The sequence below is a fragment of the Plectropomus leopardus genome, chromosome 7 (assembly GCF_026936395.1).
Source record: "Plectropomus leopardus strain MGB_pleo_1.0 chromosome 7, ASM2693639v1, whole genome shotgun sequence".
In the NCBI taxonomy this organism is placed as follows: Eukaryota; Metazoa; Chordata; class Actinopteri; order Perciformes; family Serranidae; genus Plectropomus; species Plectropomus leopardus.
In genome coordinates this window covers 8490937-8510981 of record NC_142182.1, presented here as the reverse complement: position 1 = coordinate 8510981, position 20045 = coordinate 8490937, and the positions used below count along the sequence as shown (strand labels likewise).

Genomic DNA, 20045 nt, shown 5'->3' with positions numbered 1-20045 from the left:
AGGAAGTAACGCAAAAAGTTGGCATGAAGATATTAAAAAGTATAAGTAAAGAAAACTACCTGAAAATCCAGCCCTCCAAAAAAAAAAAGAAAAATTAAAAACAACAAACAAACAAGGAAATTATCAAAAAATAAATGCTTTAAAAATGATTGTAATTTTGTATCATAATCTTGAATATTAAGTTATGATATTTATAAATATAAAATAATTAAAATAATGTTCTCAGTCTACTAATTTCTTGCAATTTGTGGAGCATTTCTTACCAAGTTGGTCATTGTCCTTTTTTTCCCCCATGTCTTTTAAAAGAAATCGCTCCAATTATCTCAGGGTTCAAAGGTTTGAATTAAAGTAACAAACCATATATAATAAGCACAGCAGAGCTGTCAAATCAGCTGCACCACTGTTTTGAACTCTTTACGTTTAAATGTTACAGTTACGGCTAAAAATGACAACAGAAATAAACAACTTTGCTGATTTCAAATCGCTCTGCAGTTGAAATAAATTGCCTGTAGTCGTCTTGGAAATTATTGACATCACAGTGATTTGGGCCACGATTAAATGAAAATGGCCCTAAGAAAAATGGAAAAGTCTGTCCTTTGGGTTTTTTAAAAAGTCCGCATTCATATGATAACATCGTGATTACAATCCACATGTACACAGATCTGCATAAACAACAGAAAACGCTGTAGTATGTATGCCAGGTCAGTTGTTAGGCAGTGTAACTATGCAATGACACACCATAGAAGAACACCATGCACACGGACGACATGCAGCTGTGACGGGATTCGCAAATTGGCAATTTACACGGCGACAGAAGGGATGGCGTTCTAACAAGATTACACTCTGGAACCAGTTTAAAAAGTTTGTGTTTTCAGGCCCCCAAAACGATGTTGTCGTGTGAATGAAATACCAAACCACAACAAACAATAGTTAAACTTTTCATGAAAGAACCGTTGCCATGTAAACAGCCCCTTGGTCTATAACATTGTTCTCTGTCCCTCAGGAGCCAATCGCATCGTCCTCCAGGACTCCAACATCCTCCAGCCAATGGGTCTGACGGTTCTGGGAGATCACCTGTACTGGATCGACCGGCAGCAGCAGATGATAGAGAGGGTGGACAAACTGACTGGAGATGGACGCACACGCATACAGGGACGCATCTCGTACCTGACCTCCATCCACGCTGTGGAGGAGATGGATCCTCAGGAGTTTGGTATGTATGAACCTCCTCGGGCTCTCAGTGTGACACACTGCCATGTATACTGAGCAGCTCGCTGCAGCAGCCTCTGTCAGTGGGGCTTTGTTGAGGTTTGGCAGGAAAGTTTGTAATGATGTAATGAATGTTTCTTCTCTCCAGCATCCCACCCTTGTTCCCGTGACAACGGGGGCTGTTCTCACATCTGCATTGCCAAGGGCGATGGAACGCCTCGCTGCTCCTGTCCCATGCACCTGGTGTTACTGCAGGACCTGCTGCACTGTGGAGGTAAACAAACACACCAGCAGGGTAACAGCGCAGGTCTGACTGAGGTATTTACATTATGAAGCAGCTCGACTTCCAGTTGCATTATTTAGGCGTGTTAGTTTGACTATACTCCGAGCTCGGAGCTCGGTCATCTGGGAGGAGCTCGGAGTAGAGCCGCTGCTCCTCCGCGTTGAGAGGAGACAGATAAGGTGGCTTGGGCATCTAATTAGGATGCCTCCAGGACGCCTCCCTGGTGAGGTGTTCAGGACGCCTCCCTGGTAAGGTGTTCAGGGCACGTCCCCCCGGTAGGAGGCCCCGGGGACGACCCAGGACACGCTGGAGAGACTATGTCTCACAGCTGGCCTGGGAACGCCTCGGGGTCCCCCGGGAAGAGCTAGACAAAGTGACAAAGGGAGGTCTGAGCTTCCCTGCTTAGGCTGCTGCCCTCGCGACCCGACCCCGGATAAGCGGAAGAAAATGGATGGATGGAGGGATAGTTTGACTTCAAGAAATTTAATGAATTGTATTTTAAAAGTCCAGTTTTTAATTAAAACATTTTTTTTTAAAAAATTCAACTTTTTTAACATCATGGAAACATGCTGACCGAAGGCTCCGCTCTCTGTGGCCTCCTCACTGTTCACTCCTTTCATCTCACTGCTTCTCCCTCTCTGTCCTCTTCTCCTCTTCCTCTCCTCCTCCTCCTCACTCTGAACATGTGTCGCCTCCTCTCTCTCCGTCAGAGCCTCCCACCTGCTCCACAGAGCAGTTCAGCTGCTCCACGGGGGAGATCGACTGTATTCCGATGGCCTGGCGGTGTGACGGCTACCCTGAATGTGACGACAGCAGCGATGAAGAGAACTGCCCCGTCTGCTCAGCCTTCCAGTTCCAGTGTGATAAAGGAGGCTGCATAGATGCTCAGAGGCGCTGCAACGGCGAACCTGACTGCGCTGATCACTCTGATGAGCAGGACTGTGAAAGTAGGTTCTTACTTATACACACTGAAACTGTGAATATCAGCTCAGTAGATGAGGACTTTTTAGCGGGCCCTCGTGGTTTTATCATGAATGCAGAGAAATTAAGCTCAGAATCAGCTAAATGTTCCCTAAGACACAGGACTATAATGGATTTAATTTTATCCAGTACAACATGACAGTTGGTTGACAACACATCCAATTAATTACATAAAGCAGGAGTCATCAATTAAATTTGTCAAAGGGCCAAAATCTGAGTATTAGAGGTGAGTTTAAGTTCAGCGACATCATAATGTTCTGCAGAAACACTTTTGTTTTACTTTGTAAAATATTCTTTTAAAGGTGCTATCTAATAGTAATAATAATTATTTTTATTATTTTTATTACTTTTTATTATTATTGTTGTTGTTGTTTTTATTATTGTTTTTTTAATTTATTTTATTTTATTTTTTATGGTGGTAGTAGTAGTAGCATTAATTAAATAATTTATTTTAATTTTTGTCCCTTTCTTTTTCTTCAACATACCACAAATGACTGGTTTAAATACTTATGCACACACACACACACACACACACACACACACACACACACACACACACTCACATACATTTTGTTTACCTGACCTGTTTTCAGTATTGATGTTGTTGGTGTCATGTTGGTGTTTTTTTCTTTTGTTGTGCAATAAAAAAAAGTAAGAAAATGACGAGGTTCTTCATGTTTGCGTCCTCCTCTTTCTCGCTGTCCTCTAGCCATCTGTCCTCCTAACCAGTTCCGCTGTGGTGACAACACGTGTATCACCAAGAAACAACAGTGTGACAACTACTCTGACTGTCCCGACGGATCAGACGAGCTCGCCTGTGGTAAAATTATTAAGAAACTTTCATACAAAATACTGTATTTCTGGATAAGCACTTGAAAATGTGTCCCTGACTTTGTCTCTTTGTCTTACCCTGTTTAGAGTACAGTGTAGTTGCCCCGCCCTCCAGTGGCATCCCGAACACCGGGCCCAACACCATCGGCCCAGTCATCGCCATCATCCTGCTCGTCTTCGTGATCGGGGGAGCTTATTTCGTGTGCCAGCGTGTGGTGTGTCGCCGCTACAAAGGTCCCAGTGGGACTTTCCCTCATGAGTACATCAGCGGTACGCCCCATGTGCCCCTCAACTTCATCGCCCCCAGCAGCTCGCAGCATGGCACCTTCCAAGGTCAGATCAGACACATAGCAGCAGGGGTGTTTGAACATGGCTCGTATGTGATCATGTTGGTAAAATGTGAATTTGCGTGTGCAGGTATTTCCTGCGGGAAGTCCATGATGAGTTCAGTGAGCCTGATGGGCAGCAGCAGCAGCGGAGCTCCTCTGTACGACAGGAACCATGTGACCGGAGCCTCATCCAGCAGCTCATCGTCCGCCAAGGGAGCCTTCTACCCTCAGGTCCACACACACACACACACACACGCACACGCACACACACACACACTGTTTCCTGTCCACAGTCAGATAACACAGATGTTTTGTGTTTGTAGATCCTGAACCCTCCTCCGTCCCCGGCTACTGACCGCTCTCTCTACAACACAGAGATCTTCTACTCCTCAAACAGTCCGTCCACCACCAGATCGTACAGGTAACACACACTCACAGTCTCACACACACCACATTTATGTAACCAGCAGACACTTGACAAGGCTGCATCAAGGGAACGCTCTTTTTAATCCTCTGTAACTTGAGTATATTGGCTAGATTCCTTTAAAAGAAAATGGGAAGAAACCATTGACCACTTGAAATGAGCCAAAATGTAGCAAGAAATAAATAAAAAGTACAAAAAATACCTGAAAATAAGTACAAAAAAAGGACAGTACAGGAAAAACAATAACAAACAAGGAAATTATTTTTTTAAAAAAGTGCTTAAAATTAACAACAATGATGTAACAGAGTTTAAAAATATATCTATGATAATTGTAAATGTAGTTGTTGCAAATTAGAAGCGGAGTTGGGGATATAAAAACTGTAAAAGATAATGTTAAAGTGACCTAAATAAACAAGCAATGTGTTTTCTTAATATCTCCAATACTGACAGCAGAGCCGTTAACCTCAGAGCTGATCAATACTGCAAACTTTAATTATTCAGCACCGGGGCTTGTTTAAGAACAGGTTTCGTACCCATCCTGACTGCTGGGTCACTACAGATCTACGCTCTTCAGTCAAACTTTGCTCAGGTCCACAAAACTTTATTTAAATTCTGGTGGAGATCCCAAATTTTCAAAGATCCTGACGTATGAGGCAGAAATTTGTGTCTTAAATAATGAACAATTGAGATAAACTGTAATGAAACTGAACCTGAACGCTGATCTAAACAAACTGTGTCTCGTCCCCATCAGACCCTACCACCCAGTCCGTGGTGCCGCCCCGCCCACCACTCCCTGCAGCACCGACGTCTGCGACAGCGACTACACTCCCCACCACCCAGCGGCTGGGCTGGCGTCATCAACAAGCCGCTGGAAGGCCGCGGGCCACGGCAAACACAACAAGTACTACATGGACCTGAATTCAGACTCGGACCCCTACCCTCCACCCCCCACGCCTCGCTCCCAGTACCTGTCAGCTGAGGAAAGCTGCCCTCCGTCCCCCTCCACCGAGCGCTCCTACTTCCACCTGTGCCCGCCTCCTCCCTCGCCCTGCACCGACTCCTCGTGACCCTCCAACAGCTCCGGAGCCCTGTGAGGAAGGATGCAGTCGCCTTGCTACAAGAACTGGCCTCGTCTGGCCCACTTTACCAGGGAAAGAACTCATGTGCCAACTTCCAGCCCTGACCGGCTCACACGTGCTGCTTTATACCAGCTGGTTAGGCACAAGTGCCTTGCTCAAGGTCCCATATCGGTCATTTCATCATTCCAGTCATCTTGGAGCTCTCAGGGTGACCATCATCTGATCAGTTGTACGCCTGTCTTTCACGTGTCCTGCTCTGACATTAAGTGGCGGCAGATTGAAGCCTCGCCGCAGGTCACAAAAGAAATGATGGGTGAATACAGCCAGCAGCTCCCTCTTACATTTCATTCCATCTAAAACGAATCACTTCCTGATCACAAAATTTCAAGATCTGTCCAAATGTACGATATAACTCCTATCCTCCCGTTCAGAATCGAACTCACCCACCGAGAGAGTCAGCAGTAGGCACGGCTGTTGTGTGAAAGCTTCGCACCGTTTGTCCTCTCCCTCCTCACAGCGTCCTTGTTGGCAGACCAACGGCAGGACTGTATATAGTGTTAAAATAATATGAACAAAAATAAATCAGAGAGGAATTATTTTACTATTTTATTCACGCTGGCTGATCCACCGCTCCACACAAAACACAGGACAGATAGATGAGTGTGTGTATGCGCGAGTGAATGATGTAAGGGTGAATGGGTGTGTTCGGCTCGATGTAGGAAATCAGATCAGCTCGTAGATGACTGAATTAATGTGTATGAATGAATGAATGAATGAATGAATGAATGAATGAATGAGTGGATGGATCGAACACGGCCAAGATCAGAGTGTGAAATCTTTTGTACATTGTGTTGAAATTGTCGCCCTCGCTTTTCAAATTGTGAATAGTTAGGAGTTGAAAATCAGAGTATCATTCTGGGTTTTTTATATTCGGTATGAAATCAAAAATCAGAAATTAAAAAAAAAAACAAAAACAATTTATTTGTTAATGAATCGGATACTCAAACGCAAATAAGGGTTTGTTTTTCATACTTTGGATTTTATGCTCAGATCCAGAATAGGAAAAGAAAAAAAATTATTTGAATTTTTTTTTTAGCAATATTTTTATTAGGTTCTTTCAGTTATAACAGATATAAATAAAATAGTCTTGGCCGCAAATATTTTATACCATGAAAAGAAAAGGCAAGCCAAAAAACAAAACAAAGAAACAAAAAAGACAAATAAAAACGACAAAAAAATTAAACAGAGGTGAAAATCAGATGCTACAGTTGTAATGTATGTAATGTACAGAAAATTTAAATTGCACCGACCTCCCTCCCATCTTTGGTTTTATTGATCTTTATCAACATTTTGTTTAAAACGTCCATGAAGTTTTTCCATAGCAATGCTTGCTGATAAATCCTTAAAATATCGCTTTAAACTTGGTTGGTTTACATCTTGCCATCCTACAGCTATCGCTCTCTTAGCTTGTAATTTAACTTAATTTGATTTGTTTTGAGTCTGATGTTGCTCCTACGGACTAGCTGCTCCCTGTGGTTCCTCTCTGTCTCACTCTCGGCTTATGATGCTACTTTTGCCGCGAGGAGAGCGGCCCGCTCCTCGGAAGACGGATTTACACTAGCAACTCGAATTCAGCCAGAGCTAACCCGCTAACCCAGCGGTCATAATGGGCTGGCGGCCAATGGCAGTGCTGGGTCTAACCTGGGGAGGCGGGGTTTGCGCTGGCTGTGTTCGAGTAGCTACTGCTGCAAACTGAAGGGACGTCTCCACGGCTGCTGTGTGCTCTCGTCTTAGGGGAGTAGTCTAATTTGCAGCAGTGAGGCAGAGAGAAGACGGGATGCAATACGGTCCGTCTCCCTGGAAAATTAATATAGTAGCTTAGGACATAGCGGTATGGAGCACTTAATTTCAGTACGAAAAACAAACTGTTATTTCAATTCAATTCAATTCAATTCAGTTCAATTCAATTCAGTTCAAAACTTAATTAAGGACTCAGGTCTTAAAGAGGTCCATAGACAATACATAATTATATAAATAAAATAAAATGAAAAAAGGGATATAGAAAGAAAAAATAGTAATAAAACAGATAAAAATACACTTGTTTTTTGGTATCCGATTCATAAATGAATAACAAAAAACCTTTTTTATTTATTTTTTTATTCTGAATTTCAACTCGAATATCAAAACGACAAAGGATACATGGATTGTTGAACATGGGGACGTTTGAAGTGGTGGAGCTTTCCCCCAATCAACCAAGAGACAAATCTGCCAACACTCCCTTTTTTCTCCCGTCAAACCACCGTGAGACACCAACATACCAAATGAATCTCAACATGTAAAGCTATTGTACATAGTGTGTGTAATGAAGTCAATGACTGAGTTGTGAGAAGTGAAAGCTTTTCATTGTGAATCTGAACCTCTTCCATCACATCGTCCCGTTTACCAAAAGTATGTTTGCTGCTATTGTGTACGTACTCTTATCACCTACTATGACTTATTAATTACACAGAAAGCCCAAAAGTACCACTCTCATACTGACAGTAGATCATGAAGCTATTTTACAGTTAATAACAAATTATTCTTATAGCGACTTTTGTTATTCGTATTTCTGTTTTTGTGTAGATAAATATGTATGTTTCTGTGTCGGTCGCCATGTTTGCTTTGAAGGAGTCTGTTTGGAAGTAGAAAAGTGAAAGAGTTCGAGCTGAGGCATTTTATTCAGAGTCGTTCCAGAGATCAGCTGAAGGTCTCAGTGTGCTTCATGTGCGTCTCTCTGATCGCTCCTCACGAGCTCTGCGTTTCTGTGCTCTCGACAAGATGTCCCTGCCTTCTTCCACACACCTGGCCATTCACACAAGTGACCTTTTAAAGGTGCGCCATAGAAACCTCAGAAATTAGTTTTAAAACCCGTAAATGACTAAACATTTTAGTACCTCGGATACCTAGTCTCAAAGTCGATGGTGTTTTTAATGGGTTTTCTGTTAGAAGCCTGAAATAAGATCTGTGGTTAAAACAATCTGAAGAGACTTTCACGTTTTGTTTTATGACATAAAATACGTCAGTAAATACCCCACTCGTTACCTAAATGCCCCAAACGTTGAAGCTTTTATGTGTCTGAAAACACTGTTGCTTACAAATGGCTAAATCACATTGAATATGGCTTTACAGCCATGTAGCGATGGCGACACAACAGTAGTGTAGTTCGTTCAAAGCCTTAAGCTCGGTATACGCTGTACGATTTTGGGCTGTCCAAGATGAAAGATGACTAAGGTGAAAGAAACATGGCGATATCTTTGGTCACGGCTCTAAAAAGATGGTCGTACAGTGAGACACGTTCAAGCGTGGCCATGGTTACAGTCTAACAATCAAAAGATCAAAAGACAGCCGGGGAAAATTCGGACAGTGTCAGAAATTTAGGATGACCATCTCACTGTGTGACTGCTGTTACGACCTTTGTCTACTAAGCAACCAATAGAAATACAGCATGAAATGACGCTCTGACCAGCGCAGTGCTGCTAAATGGTAACAGATGCTAATAGATACTAGCTACTGTTGCAAAATTTGGATGCCAGTTAGCCTCTTTTCCACAGCCACGACCGCGTCTCCTCGTCCTCTTAAGACTTTTTTCGACACACATAAATGCCACTAAAGCTAGAGCTTGATTTGTTTGTTTACATTTTTCTCTTACCACTTCAGAGACATAGATGGATGACGCATGCTGAAGACATTTTGTTCTTGCGTGTTAACGTTTAGTCATAGTCTGCATACATCAAACTGGATGTTGCACAAGTTTATTAGGATCCATGTTGCTCAGTATAGCTGCTCTAAACTTATGAGATTACTTATAAATTGTTTGTGGGACGCTTAACAATATATTTTTTTTGTTTTTTAATTTCTGATTGCAGTTTAGTTATTGCATTTAGACTTTAGTATCTTAAATTGCGTTATTTTGTGAGGATTATATTTCTGAACAAAATGTGCAAGTATCACAAGCATTTGTTCACCACAGAGCTTATTTTCTGCAACAATCAGAAATCCACTGGAAAAATCCCATAGGCTTTTCTACGAGGTAACGACGGCGGGCAACAAATTTTTGACTGACAAAAAACATCATCGTCAGGGCAAGCTTTTAGCACAGCAAGGACTGCCAGTAGTGCACCAACAAGGCGGAGTCTGCAAACCATTTAAAAGGTGCCTCAGCCGCCACGTATGTTCGATAACCCGCTCAGTTCGCGCAGCAATAGTGGCTTGTGCGCCTACCTCGACCACATGGCTGATACAAAAACAACAATCGCTCACTGACAGTATATTACAGACTCGGCCCTAAATAGCAGAGTAAAATACATTTTGCTGTTAACTGAGTGTCATTTTGTGCCATAGTTTTCTCATCAATGCCACAGTGAATCCTGATCGCTCTGCTTTAACGGTGACACCTCATCCTGCTGGAAAATGTTTTCCCCCTCATTCAGGACAGATGCTCCTCCAGACAGTCGGAGAAGCACTTGGTTTGAAGCATACTGAGGCCTTGAGTTGTGCTGACCTCCGTCAGTGTAGTGAAGCTGACCAGTGAACTCTGCTGTGGAGTTTGAATGCTTTCCCACATAAGAAACGTCACCACTGCAAACCCAAAATCAAATGTTTCACTCACATGATGAATAGTTTTTGACCTGATCTTTGCAACACTTTTTTGAGAGCAATGTAACACCCTGTTTTGGTTTGAACATGTTCCCTTTTAACTAGTTTTAAAAATGCATTTAAATGTAAAGTGTGCAAATCCCCATCAGAGCTGCTCTCTGCATGTAGCAGTTTTTTCCAGGATGAGCTGATTAGAATTTGGTGGTCAAAGGTCAAGGTCACAAAAGGTGATAGTCCACAATTTCACAGAGGAACTGTGAATTCAAAACTTCAGGAGTAGCCACCCAACTTTTGAAGAGGTATGCGATGCAATAACACCTCTTGTAGCGCCTGCGGCATCATGCCTTTCTACCAACCTATGGCAAAGCCATGCCATCATGTGACAAAAAAAAGCCAAAACAAAGGCTTTCCAATGCAGTTTGGTGAAATGTGGCCTTTTTTGAGTCACCTGAAATACCACCTCATATTATTTTGCAATAAATGGGATTTTTTTCTTTTTTAAGACAATGACATTTTTCCATTATTTTATACTCGCAATTTCGTACTATTTGAGGGTTAATTGAAACCTGCCAAGAGAGTTATTTCACCATCCGCCATATCATCAAAAGACAACACACTAAGCCTCCTTCAAGCTCGCCATCTTTGTGTTACAGTAATGTGTGGACAGCAGAGGTGACTAAAGACATAAATTCACAGGTGTCGATCATTGTGCCCAGCAGAGGTTCATCTGTGTCAGAAAACATAGTTTCCTGACAGAAAAGTATACGAGCGCTGTGGGAGGTTGGAAACTTTTGGAACTGATGCTAAGCGTGTTGCTGTTTCCTGTTGAATCCGCCTCCTGTCAGGTGACAGGCTGGAGATGAATTCACAGATAACTTAGCTGAAGTCGTGTCTGTATGTGTCAGTGGGAACTCTGAGCAGCACAAGTCATTTTCTCTAAAGGGCTGTCGGCCCCGCCTCAAACCACTGTGTCTGTAAAACTCCTTTAAAAACCTGTATTTGTTGTCTCAGTTAAAAATGCTTTGTGTAATTTACACTTGTGACATTTTTTGTATCAAAAGCATTTTTATATAATAAAGGTTCTATTTTAAGGAAGTTTGTTGTGTCCGCTTTGAGTTGAAGCTCAATTAAACTGAGTACATTTATGTATCTACATGATAACCCTTTGAAATTAAGCTTGATTTATTTTTAAAGCATGAGAACAGCAATAGCAATGTTTGTATTGTTTTTTGTATATATATATATATATATATATGGAGGTATATCTTACATGTCATGTTTTTTAGTTTTTTTGTTTTTAGGGATGCTTTTTATTACAATTTTTATGTGTGTATACTTTTAGATAAGCTACATTGCTCATTAAGCCACAATGCACATTACACACTGATTTTAAAAAAAAATTTAATATACAATTCAAATGTTTTTTTATTGCTTCATCAGTAGCCTACGATTTGGGATACCTTGGTCATTTATTTTAGCTTTTGTGCTTATTTTTTTTCATAGATGTGTGTGTTAAGATGTGTCATGCCCTTATGTTAGATTGTGATAGTAGCTGCTGTAAGGATTTGTGTCACTGCACCTAAAAATCAATAATGACAGTGATATGGAAAAGTAGGGCTCGTCCGGGATTTGAACCCGGGACCTCTCGCACCCAAAGCGAGAATCATACCCCTAGACCAACGAGCCGCTGTGCGAAATTGTCGCCAGTTAGGTATTAAACCATAAACATGACTCCCCGTCTGTAATGTTATGTAAGGATGCCCTCTGCTGGCTGATTCGAGAACCTCATTTTGTGCAAAATTATCTCTGTCATGGTGTCAAAAAAGTCAATGTTGATTAAACTATAACGTAATAACAGGCTTATTCTACATATACTATAATAACTATAAATAACCACTGAAAACTATTCAATCCATTAATTGTTTTCTTATTGCTGGGTAATATATGTGTATTGTTGTCCAATATAAAGTCTTTGTTTGATCACGTGACAAGACGACACAACCTGAGCACACCTGGGCAAAGTAGCTATGCGAGCAAATGCTATGCAAGAAAAGACGAGAAGAAAGAAGAAGAGGAGAAAGTTGCAGAGCTTCCTAAAATAGTTTCTTTTGCTTTTAAACAGCCGTCAGTTTACGGACAGGCCCCTTACCTGCTTTCACAGGTGAGTCGACAAACATGTAGCAGGCAGGCTAACATTAGCAGCAAGCTACATAACGTTGGTCTAAATATTAGTAAAGATAGGCTTTTGTGTAAGATATAAGTTTTAAGATGTGGCATACATGTGTTATGTAGACTAAGCTTACTCGAAAATTCGCGTATCTACCAGTTGGACAATCAGCCTATAAATTATTATGGTAATTTATAACCTGGTAGATGCTGTCTGTTCGTAGCATTGGTTATCCGTTATATTTACATATTTTCGGTTGCAGGTGTAACCAGTCAGAGACAGAGTCAGAAACATTCAAACAGGTGAGTACAAGTGATTTTTTGCTAGGGGACTTTGGGGTGTCTGTTGGGCTGCTGTGCCCCTTTTTCAAAGGTGGTTATTATTTGGGAGTCAGGTAGCTGCCGAGCACCTGTTTCATTGTGTGTGTGTGTGTGTGTGTGTGTAATTTTGTGGATGAACTGTGCATGTGCCAGCAGCTGAACAGTTTTCGGGACATGGTGTTTATTGAGAAGTATTTCAACTCCCTTGTCTCTTATTTACTGCAATCTCTTGTCTCTGTGTCAAGGAGGAGTGTTGTTGTCTTTGAGTCGTGATGTTGTTCTGAGTTTCAGCAGACAGTTAAAGTTCATCTCCTCTGCTCTCTGCTTTGACTGTCACAGCTCTGTCCATGTTTCTGATCACTTTCTCTTTGACCTCTGAACTCTGCAAATGCAATAGCCTATGTGACACATTCCTGCTGTAAAATGAACAATCATTGTTGGCACTATGTGTATGAGCCTTATTGTGTGTGCATATGTGCTTCTTAACTAAGGAGCCAAAGGGCCCGTTATTACAGCCCTCACTGGGGCCCATCATTACTAACACAGACCACTGGGCTCCCTATTCTACTACATCTTCACCACCCTCTGAAAATACAGTATTTGTCATTAATCGCCAAAGACTTTTCACATTTCTCATTCTTATGTGCACGAGTATCATTTTCACTCAGAACGAGCAGTGGAGGAAGAAGTATTCAGATCCTTTACTTTAGCAAAATTATTACTACTACCCTGCAAAAAATACTCTGTTACAAGTAAAAGTCCTGCATTGGAAATTTGACTGAAGTAAAAGTAAGTCAGTATATAGAGTATAAACAGTAAAAGCACCAAAATGCAGAAAAATCAGCTGTAACAAACAAGCAAAGAGCCCCAAACTAAAAAATGTGTAAACAAAAACAAAAAAGAGGAAGGAAAAAACACCACAAAAATTTGAAATTATGTAAAAAATAAATTAAAAAAAACACCCCAAAGTCTCAAAATTAATTTTAAAAATAGAAAAAAAACACAGTCTCTTGACAAAAACTAAATTTTACAAGATTACACTGGACAAACATCATGACAACTTTATTAGTTATATTTGCGTAATTCTTGTTTTTGCCTAATAGAGCTTGAAAGCATCACAATGTAACTCAATGCAACCTCTGAGATCATGTTAATGAGCTCCTCTGCAGATTCCAGCATGGATCTTTTCGGTTTTTCCATTTTGTTTCTCTCCAAATACACTTAGTGGTGTAGTGGTAGTTGTTGAGGTGAGTGTACAACTTGGTAGATAAGCAGAGGAGGAAGTAGCAACGCTCTTCCATACATTGCAATGTGTTTTTGGCTGATAGGTGGTTATACTGTGAATGGCCAGAGAAACTTTTTTTTTATAAAACCTTTTTTTTTTGTGGGCACAGTTTTGGCGCCCCCCTCAGGTTGGTGCTCTCAGAGGCCTCCTCGTATGTTGCCTATGGCGAGCGCCACCACTGACGGGGTGGTGGTGGTCCCCGGTGTCCTTGTGTTGAATCAGGTCGTACAGATCTCATGTGCTTCTCCACAGTTTCAGGTCACACTCCATTTATGTGAACTTGAACCCGTCTCATAAGTCATCTGTTCTTTCTGACATTACTCAGGGTGGTGTCAGCTCCACCCACAGCAGCTCGCCACAGTCTGAAAGGACACTGGACCGCCTCACCAAAGAGGCCGAAGGACCTGCATCAACTCAAATTAGTTAAGTTAGGTCCGACATCAGCCCCAAATATCAACAAATCACTATGTCAATAAAACCCTGATGTGCTGATATGTGGCCTCAGAGGAGAGTGACCCCCCAAGGTCACTTCCTGTTGCAGGCTTTTTGGGCGTTTGACTCAGCATCACTCCAGGCTACAGGCAGCTCTGCGTGACTTTCCTCTTCTGTAAAGTGAGGGGGAATTTCCCGAAAACATTGTGAGTCCATGGTGTTGGTGTCCAGCAGCGGTGACGATGGCCTCAGGCAGCAGCTCTGAGTGTGTGAACCGGCTCCGCAGCACCTGCAAACACACACTGAGGCCTATTAGCTTTCTACGGCTCTGCTCAGTCTATTGTGTGTCTGAAACACTCAGGCTAAAGGCCATTTCCACTTTCTTCTAAAATAACCAAATAACCTTTCACTGCTTTTGTTCTCACGGCTGATGCTTTTACACGATCTGGGTGTCTTCTATACACACAGTGTTTGTTTGCATCCACGATTTGCTCTTATTTTGTTGTTACCCATTGATTTCTGGGATTCTGATTATTTCTTATGATTCAGTGCCTCAGCTCTAAATAAATACAATACAATTTAAAGTTGTACGCCCTTTCCGGTGCTCGAAACATTAAAAAATAACAAACAGCCCATACTAATATTAAAAAGTCCTGCGTCTAATAATCTGTACATAATTGACCAAATTTTCTTAGTTAAATTCTGCCACTTTGAACAAAAATAAAGACTATTTTTGCTTTACTTTTCACAATAGCTGATAGGGGCAGTAAACCATTGACTCCACTGTGGAGTAAAATGACTGTTTTTTGCAATGGAGTCTGGTGTTTTTGATATAACGGCTTCAAATCCCCGTCGGTACGGGCTGTATTACGGCAAGATAAAGCAATGAAAATATTCTTAATATAGCATAAATTTCAAGAGATCTCAACTTAGGCAGAGTTTGCTCGGGGCTGTTTGATTATATGTAGGTGACGCAGCGTTTTTCTAGCCTGAACTTACTGTAAATTAACACTTGTGACTGTGATTCAGTCAATAACAGCTATATACCACCAATACCACCATCCGTGACGGAGTCACACGTACTAAATTTTCCCTGATGCTTGTATCCTGGGACACGGACAGTAGTCCAGATAAATTAAGATATAACCGTGCATGTAAACGTACTGAATGTAGTTCGATAATACTGGACAGAATATAAATGGTATAACTGTGGTTGTAAGACAGTTTCTTCCTCAAAGAATCTACTAATACACACAAATTAACAAAAACAAAGGTATGGCTCTTTAAAGGGTGCACTGGAATCCACACATGATGCAAAGTTACTGGAAATAAAGTCGGAAATTTACATGCTGTAATCAAGCTCAAGATAGATTAAAGCAAACTTGTCCAGGTGAAGTGGGGAACTTTCCAGTCCAGCTGGCAGACAGGTGCTGAGGGCTGAACAGAGGCAGGGAAGAGGTGGAGACCGGCACTACAACTTCTACAACTTTTTGTTTTTCCTTCGCTTTTATTCTCTCTTGTGTGCTCGCCCGCTCTGTAATTACACCAGCTGCCTGGAACCTGTGGCTCCTTTTTCTCTTTCTCTCTCTCTGTCCGTCACCTCCGTTTTACCTCCCTCTCTTCTTCTGAAATTCTTTTAATGTGCCCTCTCCTCCCTCACCGCTGTTCCTTTCCCGCCAAAAAAGTGCACCTGCCAAGTGACCGCACCTGTGGGCCTACACACAGTCAGACTGCAGCTTTACTTGGATGTGAGATATTCGGTGTATGCACCCATTTAAAGCCCTGTGAATCGGCATCAGCACTGGCTCCCAAAAATCCATATTTCATAAAATAAATCCAGTTATATAATCCGAATTATGCCTTTGTCATCATCCTTCCTTTTTTTAATATCTCTGTGCCGGCAATAGCAGAGGCCGGACGTGATATCTCAAGAATACCTTGAGGAAATTTCTCTAAATTTCGGACTCAAAGATGAACTTATTAGATTTTTGTGGTCAAAGGTCAAAGGTTATGGTCACTGTCACCTCGTCTGTCTCATTCTCATGAATGCAACATCTCAAGAACACCTTGAGAGGATTTTTTTTTTCGAATTGGCACAAACATTCACGTGGACTCATAGTTGAACTGATAAGACACTGAGGGTCAAAGGTCAAGGCCCTGGTGACCTTGCATTTGTCTCATTCTTGTAAACCCGTTAGCTCATGAACACCTTTTGGGAATTTCTTCAAATTTGACACAAACGTTCACTTGGGCTCAATGATGAACTGAGTAGAATTTGGTGTTTAAAGGTCAAAGGTCAATGTGGCCTTACATCCATGACAACTAGAAATAATGGCCAAAACTGTGAAATAAGATCCATGTTTTTATTAGACAGAATTATCCTTTAAGTAAGGGCACATTCACTCATACATTCTGTAATACGAACGGATTAAAATGTCCAAACTGTCTTTGATATAATATATTTTCATGTGAGTGTCCAAACACTTAAATGTCTTCCAGAAAGTCCTTTGTTGGGACAGTATGTGCCTCTGAGGAGTGTCGTACCTGAAACCTGTAAGGTGTCAGGGAGGGAGGAGGGCCTGACTTTTATCCAGTCAAAGAGGAGAGGGAGGATAAAGGCAGATCACACGTTTCCCACAGAGTCGGGACATATGGTGGGAACTATATGAAACTCGTCATTAGGACTTTAGCGAGTGGATGGGACAGAGGGCTGCTTTACATCACTCTCATGTTTCCCTACAGGACAGCAGTTACACACCGGGTCACTTTCAGACCACATGCTCACGTTTCCAAAACAAATGCTGTAAGAAATATTTGAACTCTAGTTTCAAGTATAACACTGTAAGTGGTAAATAATAAATAACGGTAAATAAAGTATTTTGCATGTGAAAGCCTGGACGCAGACGCTTCCATACATGTCACAGGGCTTCCTGAATGGTTTGAAAATGATGCTTTGGCCTTCAGTCATCAGAGCCCTGCACTGACCTCTCCGTCTGTTTTTATTGTCTCTCTTGGATGACGTAAACTTTTAGTACTGAGTGGATCTTCACGGGTTTGAAAAATGTATGTTAATTGCGACAGGATTATATGAACAGAATATTCTGATCCTCACTTGGAGAAAAAAATGCATCAGACTGTGGGAACTTCTTTTGGTGCGCTCGGGCAGGACTAACCAGCTGTTCTTGCCTGACAAGGAGTCAATTCACAAACCCGCTATTTTTAAATATCCCATAGAGACAGACTCACTCCAGCCGGCAGCCCTGTTCTGTGGATGATAAAGCGAATGCAGACTTTACTGAAGGAAATACAGCGAGTGCTGCTGGATGGAGCAGTGAGTAAAAACAGACTACTGTCTGCGGTGGAAATGCTACGAAATCTAGGGTTTGGTACCTTTCGTAAGTGGTACTTTTGGTTCCAAAGATACTTTACCGAAAGCTTTTGATGGAGCCGCAGCTTTGAAGCACTGAAGCTGCTCCGGAGGCTCGTGGTGGTTTTACTTTGTTTGTTTCATCTGTTGCTGGTGGAACATATGCTTTATCTCCTCATTAAAAGTAAATTTGTGAATGATTTGAATAGACTGAGGTTAGAGCTCCACCCATATCTTGTTATCAGAGGTCCATATGACAGCTGAGCAAACTGCTGAGGATGACTGTGAGGTGCAGCTGAAAGCTCCTGTAAGAGCTACCAAGTGGAGCTTGTTGAGATGTTGATGTCTTATAGTCGACTCTGTGCTGAGATTACAGAGGTGGTCTTCACCAGTTTGTGCCATCCACAGACTCCCCCTTCAGCTGATGGAGCCGGTGGTGATCGGAGGATAAGAGATTAGCGCAGCAGGTCGTGGAGGTCATTATAAGACATTAAAACTTTTACGTTTTTTCTTCAATCTGCATCTGTAAGTTTATAACAATATTTATAAGGAACAGATGGATTATTTCAGAATGTGGACATATGCCTTCTGTCCAGTATTAACTACAGTCATACTGCAGTTATACTACAGTGAGCAGAAGGCCGTCCTGTTCATGTCAGACATGAAGGACACTTGAACCTGCTGTGTGTGACAGTGGTCCTCCTTCACACTGTCTGTGACAGCAGACATCACTTCACCGCGTCAGTGTCTGGGACTGAACTGAGGGGGGAGGGGGAGTTAGCTGAGATGTCAGTAATCCCCCACCTTTAATTTAGACATCAGCCCAGTCACAAGAACAAAATGTTGGCATTCTCAACATCATCAATGTTTCTAAAATGACGAGGTGTATGAGCTGACTTTGTGATGGCGCTGATAGGCCTGAATGTTTTATTAATAGCTGCTGATCTAAACAGAATCTTTAAAAAGCTACAGATCTAATAATTTTTCATTCCATTAATGCATCAAAACCCTTAAAATTAATATAATATTGTTTATCAAAAATGTAAAACTGTCACTCAAGCAGCGCATTTTGTGTGATTGTGTGTGTGCACATACAAGAGAGCTTACTGGTTATCATTTTAATGTTTAATTAACATTGTGTTAAACTGGTAAATTTACAGCTTACAGTAATTTAATACGACAGCTTTTCTGGCTTATGTTTGATATCTAGCGTTGGCAAAAAAAAGGTTGTTGCACATTTACAATCCATCGTTAGTGCAGTTAGCTCGTTTACTGTCTGACATTAAATGCTGCTGTCACACTGAACGTCCCGCTGAACCCCGTCAAACTTTAAAAATGTGTACGGAAAACAAAACAATTCATTAAATATTCATATTAAACAGCCAAATCTGATTCTACTGACGTGCTCTGAGTCGAGCACGGCCCTAATATAATAATATAATAAACGGGTATCAGCCTCATAAAACAATAGTGTCCACACCTCTTTACTGAGCCGTCTTTAAAATTGAGTAGAAAGCTTGGACTGTAACATAGATACAGTATTCCTAAACCATATCATAAAGCAGATGGGCGAATAACACCAGATAGATCTCTATTGAGATGTAAAACAGGAAAATATTTCACTGATACATCCCACAATAAGCCGTCCTGGTTTAGTGAATGGACCAGATGTCCGCATGGAGCGCTCAGAGCAGCAGGTGCGCCACTCAAACTGTAACTGTGTCACCCTGCTGTATCTGAAATACAAACAGTGGCTGCACGTTTCCTCTTCCTCTACGCAGCACAGTATTCGTCAGATAATGACGCAGGAACACAATATCAAAGACACAGCTCAGTGATGATGTTGCTGTGTTTACAGCCTGACCAGTATCAGTGGTGGTTTGTGTCCAGTTTGTCCTGAGGGTGGCACTAGAGGAAACGTCATTGGGTTATTAAATTAGAGGGCTTCCATCTCATTGGTTGCATGAGTTTGGCAGTATCTTGTATTTCTGTGCACACGTTGGTGAAGTTAGAGGAATGGTGCTCTTACTGGCATTGCTGGAAATAGTAATCTGATATACAGAGCATATATTCTCCACCTTTATTTGTCCAGCTTTGATGTCCGTCTTTTTAAGATGATGATAATAATAACAATAATTATAATAAAATCAATAATAATAATAATTGGTAGAACTTATTTAGCACTTTTCAAAGTACCCAGAAAGAAAACAAATACAAAATAGAGAATACAAAATACAGAATGACACTTACATAAAAATATACAATTACAGCTGTCTTTTTCTCTGTATTCTGATACTGGTGTGTGTATGTAAAACAGTGAGACTGGTGTTTGCAGAAGGAAATTTTGAATGAATTACAAGTATTCATTATATTAGTAGCGCTGATCTTTTTATAGATAATAAAAAATCTATAGTAAACCTGCCTGTGACTGCAGAGCTTGGGATTGCACATAAATATTGTCATTATAAGAAGTTGCAATTTTAATTTGTATTGTGCTCTGTTATGTTCATATGCAGATGCCTTTGAAACACAAAGTTAAACATGACAAATATAGGCCCCTATTATATTGCATTTATTATAAAATATATATATTAAATATTTAAAAATGTATTACTAGCTAATGGCTGCTGTTTCCTCGCACCACTTCTCTTTCCTCTCTTCCTCTGCTATTCCGTCATCTGTGCATGACAGGTTCGGCAGAGC

The 20045-nt window shown here is 41.3% G+C and overlaps 1 protein-coding gene and 1 non-coding gene across 3 annotated transcripts in view; one reads left to right on the top strand and one right to left on the bottom strand.

The window, feature by feature from the left end:
• The window catches only part of lrp5 (low density lipoprotein receptor-related protein 5), a 94256-nt gene extending 83390 nt beyond the window's left edge, over positions 1-10866 (top strand). For both annotated transcript variants that reach the window (XM_088079788.1, XM_042495472.2), the window contains exons 22-29: positions 1004-1213; positions 1358-1483; positions 2203-2439; positions 3183-3293; positions 3392-3637; positions 3722-3864; positions 3957-4054; positions 4809-10866. In XM_088079788.1, coding sequence (XP_087935914.1) covers positions 1004-1213; positions 1358-1483; positions 2203-2439; positions 3183-3293; positions 3392-3637; positions 3722-3864; positions 3957-4054; positions 4809-5124 — 1487 coding nt within the window. In that variant the 3' untranslated portion in view covers positions 5125-10866. The remainder of the gene's footprint in view (positions 1-1003; positions 1214-1357; positions 1484-2202; positions 2440-3182; positions 3294-3391; positions 3638-3721; positions 3865-3956; positions 4055-4808) is intronic.
• Positions 10867-11385: 519 nt separating this feature from the next.
• On the bottom strand, positions 11386-11457 carry trnap-ugg (transfer RNA proline (anticodon UGG)). Its single transcript has one exon. It is a non-coding gene; the product is annotated as a tRNA-Pro (tRNA).
• Between the last annotated feature and the right edge of the window lie 8588 nt (positions 11458-20045).